The sequence below is a fragment of the Rasamsonia byssochlamydoides genome (assembly GCF_041956645.1).
Source record: "Rasamsonia byssochlamydoides strain NRRL 3658 unplaced genomic scaffold VTN77scaffold_9, whole genome shotgun sequence".
Taxonomy (NCBI): domain Eukaryota; kingdom Fungi; phylum Ascomycota; class Eurotiomycetes; order Eurotiales; family Trichocomaceae; genus Rasamsonia; species Rasamsonia byssochlamydoides.
The window spans coordinates 143,414-150,525 of record NW_027192392.1 but is presented as its reverse complement, the minus strand read 5'-3'; the positions used below and the strand labels follow the sequence as shown (position 1 = coordinate 150,525).

The following is a 7,112-nucleotide window of genomic DNA, read 5'->3' as shown; positions in this document are numbered from 1 at the left end:
ATTATTATTATTATTATTATTATTATTATTATTATTATTATTATTATTATTATTATTATTATTATTATTATTATTATGGCATCTCGTCAACCGGTTCTGCCTACTAAAATACACGATGAATCTCAATTTCATCAATTAAACCAGGAATCGTCCAACTCGCCAATGTCCATCAGCCCATCTCCTCCCATCAGATTCCCTTCGCCCTCGCCACCGTTGTTGTCCTTTTCCATAAAGAGATCATCAAAGCTGGACTCGCCAGGGGCCATGACGTTGTCTTGAGCTTGAGCCGTGTTTTGCTGCCCGCTCGACTGCTGATGCTGACCCATCTCGTTGTTGAACTTTTGCAGCTCGATGTTGAAATCGTCCCCGGCATTATTGGCCGCGTAGCTCTCCAGTCCCGGGAGGAGGGAACTGATCGAGCTCTGCTGTTGATTTTGGGGTTGTTCGTTGCTTGTCCCACCCGCATTCATGGTGCCACCAGCACCGGAGTCCATAAAATTCGTTCCTGCGAGAGAATTTTGATTTCCAATCTCATCGTTGGCAAAATTCAGATGGAGATCGAAATCATTAGCGCCATCGCCGGTCACCGGAATCATGGAATCAAAATTCATTTCCTCCCCCGTGGTTGATGGGAGCGCCTGATCACCCGTCTTTGTGGTTTCCTCCTGCTTTTCAGTCTTTCCGGCTTCCTTCTCTGGAGTACTCTTCGCAGATCCTTCCGCCTTTGCTTCAGTCTCGGCCTTGACTTCTGGTGGTATCGTCTCAGCTTGCTCTGCGTTTTCTGGCCCCGACTTTTCCGCTGCATCTTGAGTTGTTGCATCTACTGTAGTAGGAGCCTCCGCCATCGTCACGTCTTCTGCAGGCTTAGGTTCACTAGGGGGAGTGGCCGGTTCTGGAGACGGCGCAACCGCTTTTTTGGCCTTGATAGCCTCATATTCTTTCTCTAAAAGTGCCTTTGCGATAAACTAGTTCACGTAAGTAATTAGGAATATAGGAGGTGATAGATAGATGGCTATCTCCTTGGACTTTCTTTCGGGGGATTTAAGCAAACTTACAATCTGTTCTGATAGATTATCAAGCGCAAGCTGGAAATTTTCATATGCAGCAGGAATTGCCGCTTTCAACTGAGCTCTTGCTTGCATTGACCCCGAGGAGCGGAAGAAACGACCAGTGTCAACAAGCTTCAAGCGGTTAGAATATACTTGAAAGACGGGACCGACACAATCGTACCGTTTGGTTGACCATATCTGACAGGACAGCCAGTGACTCAGGATTCGCAGAGCTGGAGGTAGCCATGACGACTCGGAGCTCTCTGAGCAAAGAAATCGAAACCTACGTTCTCAAGTTCAAGATAATTGACTAACACGTTGATAGACGTCAGGTCCCAGATGTAGAGTTGGGTATCTTAGGAGCCAAGAGAACAATTTCAGGTATCATCAAGTAGAAAGGTGAAATGAATGATAGACAAGCATAGGGGCGCCTGGTTAGACGTTCTTTTAGAGATATGGGTCCTTTCCAGGTGGAGAGACTGGAATGTCATGGAGGGGTCATCGAGTTTCAAGAGCACGTGGGGCCGTAACACCGTTTGTCAAGCTCTCTCTTGTCCAGTTTCAAAGATAATGCATGTCTCCTGCATCTCATGCCATTCAACAATGTCGACGACGACTTTCAGTGCAAGGCCCGCCAAGAAAGATGCATCTCACAGATGTCACGGCCTCCGTAGTCGGCCACTTAGGCTACTGTTAGGTCGCGGGAGAGCTTGCGGAGGGCGGATCTAACCCACCCAGGTTTAGCGTGGCCCCTCAAGCGGCTCTTGCCATCCAAACTTCTCGTCCAGTTTTGTCACTCCATCAGAACTGAACCCCCCCATAAATAATAAAGAACCACATCTTTTGTCCGCCACATCACTTCTCTATTGCTCTCTGCTTTACAGCTTGTGCTGGTGCTGGGTCAAGTGGCTGTTCTCTTCCTTTTGTCTGCTGTTCTGCTTTTCTTTGCTCTTTTTCTCGATCGCATCACTAGCCTTCCCCGTCTTATTCACGGGAAGAGCCCGTGATCTGCGTTCACTAAAGGCGTTTGTTCGAGTCTTTACTATTCACCCCAGAATCAGTCTGGTTTTTTTTTTTACTCACCCACCAGTCTGTCCTGTTGAAGCTTCCCATCTACACTTAGCTCTTGCCGTCTGGCTTTCAGCGCCTATAACTGGGCGTTAGACTGCTTTTACCTGTCTGCGGCCGTCTATCACGTTCTTGCGTCGTTCCATCTCGATTGAAGCTTTGCACTGGTGGAGTGCTTGGGAACCCACCTAACTTGTAACCGTCGTCGCCTTATATTCCCTAATCGTAACTCCTCGACCTCCTTTCGCCATGGCAGAAAACGCGCCGCCCTCGACCTCCTCGACCCTTCCTCCTCCCCCTCAGCCAGCTGCTGGCGCTCCCGGCCAGCAACAATCCCAAGGCAATGGCCAAGGGAACCCATCTCATATGCCTCCGCCTCCCGTGATCATTCCGCAGAATACAAACCCAATCCCGACTGCGATTACCTCCCCAATGTCTGGAAAGATGATGTCGCCTACTAATACAGGCGGGTATGTGCGTCGAGCTGCTCCGGAGCCAAATAAGAGGGCTCTCTATGTTGGCGGCCTGGACCCCAGGGTTACAGAAGACATCCTGAAGCAGATTTTCGAGACCACAGGCCACGTGGTGAGCGTGAAGATTATTCCCGACAAAAATGTGAGTGCTCAGCGGAGACATTCACTCAACCTTTGTTTACTTCACTGTAATCTTTCATTGTCACTGTTGCCCTTTCACAAAGCCCCTGCTTTCTCCCTCATTCCAATCAAACCAACTTACCTTCTCTCACTACCTGCTGCGACTACACTGCGCCAAACGCAGAGTTGCTGACGCTTCGTTGATCACAGTACCAAAGCAAAGGTCTGAATTACGGCTTCGTCGAGTACGACGACCCTGGTGCAGCTGAAAGAGCAATGCAGACCCTTAACGGACGTCGTATTCATCAGTCGGTATGTGCATTCTGATGGAGCCTTTCTTCTGGACAATGCCTAACAGCTTCGCAGGAGATCCGCGTGAACTGGGCCTATCAGTCCAGCAACGCCAACAAAGAGGACACGTCTAACCATTTCCATATCTTTGTTGGTGACTTGAGCAACGAGGTCAACGATGAGGTCCTGCTTCAGGCCTTTTCAGCTTTTGGTTCCGTGTCTGAAGCTCGCGTGATGTGGGATATGAAAACTGGTCGCTCTCGTGGCTATGGCTTCGTTGCCTTCCGCGAGCGCGCAGATGCCGAAAAGGCGCTTAGCTCCATGGACGGTGAATGGCTAGGTTCTCGTGCTATTCGCTGCAACTGGGCAAACCAGAAAGGGCAGCCTTCCATCTCACAACAGCAGGCTATGGCAGCCATGGGCATGACGCCCACCACACCCTTTGGTCATCACCATTTCCCAACCCACGGGATTCAGAGTTACGACATGGTTGTTGCCCAGACTCCCCAGTGGCAGACGACATGTTATGTTGGCAACCTCACGCCATATACCACCCAGAACGACCTCGTTCCGTTGTTCCAGAACTTTGGCTATGTCGTCGAGACCCGTTTGCAGGCTGATCGGGGCTTCGCTTTTATCAAAATGGACACGCATGAGAATGCTGCCATGGCCATCTGTCAGCTCAACGGCTACAACGTCAATGGACGTCCGCTGAAGTGCAGTGTAGGTGTTTTCCTTCCGGTCTTCTCTTGATCTGCTTATTCGGCTGACACTCTCCTAGTGGGGCAAGGATCGCCCACCCACTGGCCAGTTCGACGGTTACAACGCTCAGCAGGCTGGTGCCCCTGGTTTCAATGCCTCCCCTTACTTCTCTCAATACGGGGGCCCGGGGGGACCAATGAGCCCTCAAGGTACGTTTGCACCTCATGAAAGCAAGTACCGCTTCAAATCCATACTCATGAAGTTCGCTACAGGTCCTACCCCTGCCGGCCGCGGTTGGGATCAGCAGGCTAGCAACTTCGGTGGTGCACCTGCAGTACCCGGGCAGGGCTATGGCCAGGCGCCTGCAAATGCGGGCGGTTACGGTCGCGGCCAAAATGCTCCCGGCTCTTCTTGGCCTCAGCCGACCAATGCCAACTTCGGCAACGGCTTTGGCGCTGGAGGCTACCAAGCGTAGTCGGCCTTCATTACTGCTGAAGTTGCTTCATCGAGCAGCCAGTATTTCGGCTGAAGTCTGCTAGGTGCAGTTCTTGCCGGTGTCGTGACTCTTCTTAGCCCTTCCCCTTCCATTTTTGGTGTCCAATTTTCTTTTTCCTTTTCCTTTTCCTTTTCTTTTTTCTTTTTATATCAATATTTACCTACTTCTCAGATTGTTATTCCAAGTGGATTGCAAGCGATTGATTCTGTTTCTTACCCGACTTTGTTTTGTTTTTCCCTTTTCAATACGACCCTTTATCTTTTTTCAGTCCAAATTGTCTATGTCTTTCCAGCCAATACCCCAAATCGACTCTGATCTTGGACTTTTTTTTTACCTTCTTTTGGTCCTGTAGCGTACGCGCGTGTCTGATTGATAGCTTCTCTTGGCTCTTGATGCTCATGTGCTCTCGAGAAAACAAAAAGTTGCTTCCTGCCTCGTCTCGTCTCTCACGCTTTTTGGCCTTTGTTAAGCAATTTTATCTTTCCTAGCTTGCTCTCATACCTTTTCATGTGTTTGTGGCTTATTGAGCAGACATGATCTATTTTCTCTGCACGCATAAAAAGCACTTACTGTCGAACAGTTAATGTGTCTTATGAACCCCTTTTGCCAACGCCGCAACGAATTTCATATGAAAAGGAATTTAGTTGTTCATCTCACGAGGTCTCTTGCAATCTCGTCATGATGCTTAATTATCTCCTTGGTGCCGCCTTTTACTCAGCGGCTGTGATACCATTTTCGTTCTCTTTCCCGTCCTTCGGTCTGCGCGGCATCTTGATTAATATGCTATACATTTCTTCCTTCGAGACGTCCGTCATTCCAGCCTGGTTCCTTTGTCGGTCGTCTTCGGAGGCGTGAGACGACCTTTTCATACCTTTTCGTAACCTACCCTTTTATTAGCATAGTGCTGCAGGCGAGAAACCAGAACAGCCCTAGTGAGCATCACCATGGCTAATGAGTGTGATGACTGGCGCTTCCCTCATCCTATGGCTAAGATCTGAAGTGGGCTTTACTCCGTACACAGTAAATGCAAAAAGCGTATTGTAACCGAAGCTGTATGGGTCTCGTATGTTTGAATTCTCCATCGCTTTTCTCTTCCCTCTCCTTGTGCTGGATACGGAGTATATTATTACCCAAAATCTAGAGTTATCTGGAAGTATTTTGTTATAGTAGACTTGACATGCGGGCCGGCACGTTCGCAGTTAAAAGAGGGGAGAAGCAGACCCGTGCCCCGTCTTTCGGCCCGAGTCGACCACTCAAAGGGCCGACGCCAAGCTTTACAGTACCCGGCCTAATTGACCCCATGGACGCTGCCAATCCAGCTCCACTCCCTTTCATCATAATGCCAACAGGACAAGAATCGAAGAATCCAGCAAACGCCCTCCTTTGACGTTCCGAAAATTGAGTCATTAGGTGTGGCCATTTCTCAACGCGCCTCACTTGTTCTCAATGGAAGATGGAGGTGGGCATCGGACAAGTACTGGGACGACCGCGGACGATGGGCAACTTTCAGGGAGAGCACGATCGGGCAGCGCCGGCAGCGGCAGCAGCGGCCATAAACGAAGCCTGTCGGGGACATTACTGTCGAAGTTGTCGTTTCTGCGGATGAGCCAGGCGACTGAGGGAGCCGCTCCGAAAGATCAGTCCGGTCTCGATGGAGGAGACGGCAGCGGTGATGTCAGCCCTGGGTCAAGGAGCGGAAGAGCCATGGCGACAGCCATGCAGCACCAGAGAAAGATGCGGAGGAGACGGGGCTCTCTGAGGAAGACGGCATTACTGGGCACACGGTTTGATTCCAAAGAGAAAAGAAGTCCCCCTGCCCGGAGCAACCAGGATACCTTCCACGGGGACTCGAATGGTTACGGCGCTGGCGGCTCTTCCCAGCGATCGCCCGTTAGTCCTACTTCCCCAGACAACGAGCTCACCCCACGGGGTAATATGGATCGTGATCAGTCCATTTCTGCTACCTACTGGCCTCGTCTGACTACGAAGCGCCCAGCGTTGAATGTATCCACCACTCATCATCAGGAAAACCTTAACCCTGCCAGTCCCAGCTTAGGTGACGAAACAACCACGGATGACGAAGAAGGGGTGTCATTACCGCACCTCAAAAATCCAATGTTCCGCAATTCCTCGGGTAGCAGCAATGGCGCTTCCTCTGGCATCCCTGTTCCCACCCCTTCATCGAGCTCAGACTCGTACTTCGCTATGAAGACAGACTCCATGGCGAGGCAGGTTCGAACTACGCATCGCGCTCGATCGCCGCTCGCGACCCATTCCGTGGAAATGGTGAACCAAGAGGGCTGGGATTATTCCGAGACGGAATGGTGGGGGTGGATCATTTTGATCGTTACCTGGCTCGTGTTCGTGGTTGGCATGGGTAGCTGCTTTGGGGTCTGGAGCTGGTGCTGGGACGTTGGAGAGACCCCGTACGCACCTCCGGAGCTCGAAGACGATCCCACTCTTCCGATCGTTGGATACTACCCAGCCTTGATGGTCTTGACAGCGGTCATGGCATGGGTGTGGGTGGTGGTCGCGTGGGTGGGGATGAAGTACTTCAAGCACGCAAATATCCCTGGCGACGACGGATGACGAAGTTTTGAACAACAAGAATGGAAGAAGAAAGAGGAGTAAAGCGAAGAAGCCCAGTCGCTTCAACACGGAGTCAATTGGAGGAGTCACGCTTCTTCTAGTCATGACTCTGCGTCATTGACTAATTACAGTGGACGAGAAGCTGCGCATAGGCGGGCTCCTGCCATTGAACAAATGCAAGGATTGCAAACGCCTCTATACTCGGTAGGTTTTTCCTAATCACATAAATCACAGAATTGCCAGTTCAAGAAGTCCGTGCTAAGAGAAAAGAAGTCCAAAGGCGAAAAAAAATGACCGAAAACAACTTTCTATGGATATACTCCA

General features: G+C 50.4%; 3 protein-coding genes across 3 annotated transcripts; 2 read left to right on the top strand and 1 right to left on the bottom strand.

Moving 5' to 3' along the window:
* Positions 1-131: 131 nt before the first annotated feature.
* On the bottom strand, positions 132-1,296 carry VTN77DRAFT_9485 (uncharacterized protein; the record flags this gene model as incomplete). Its single annotated transcript, XM_069426098.1, has 3 exons — positions 132-965; positions 1,056-1,181; positions 1,231-1,296. 3 exons carry the CDS (start codon positions 1,294-1,296, stop codon positions 132-134), a joined length of 1,026 nt encoding a protein of 341 aa, XP_069280608.1.
* Positions 1,297-2,366: 1,070 nt separating this feature from the next.
* Positions 2,367-4,178, top strand: VTN77DRAFT_9484 (uncharacterized protein; the record flags this gene model as incomplete). Its single annotated transcript, XM_069426097.1, has 5 exons — positions 2,367-2,732; positions 2,921-3,022; positions 3,077-3,724; positions 3,783-3,912; positions 3,976-4,178. 5 exons carry the CDS (start codon positions 2,367-2,369, stop codon positions 4,176-4,178), a joined length of 1,449 nt encoding a protein of 482 aa, XP_069280607.1.
* A 1,467-nt stretch (positions 4,179-5,645) lies between these two features.
* Positions 5,646-6,788, top strand: VTN77DRAFT_9483 (uncharacterized protein; the record flags this gene model as incomplete). The annotated part of the gene is made up of 1 exon (XM_069426096.1): positions 5,646-6,788. One exon carries the CDS (start codon positions 5,646-5,648, stop codon positions 6,786-6,788), a length of 1,143 nt encoding a protein of 380 aa, XP_069280606.1.
* Between the last annotated feature and the right edge of the window lie 324 nt (positions 6,789-7,112).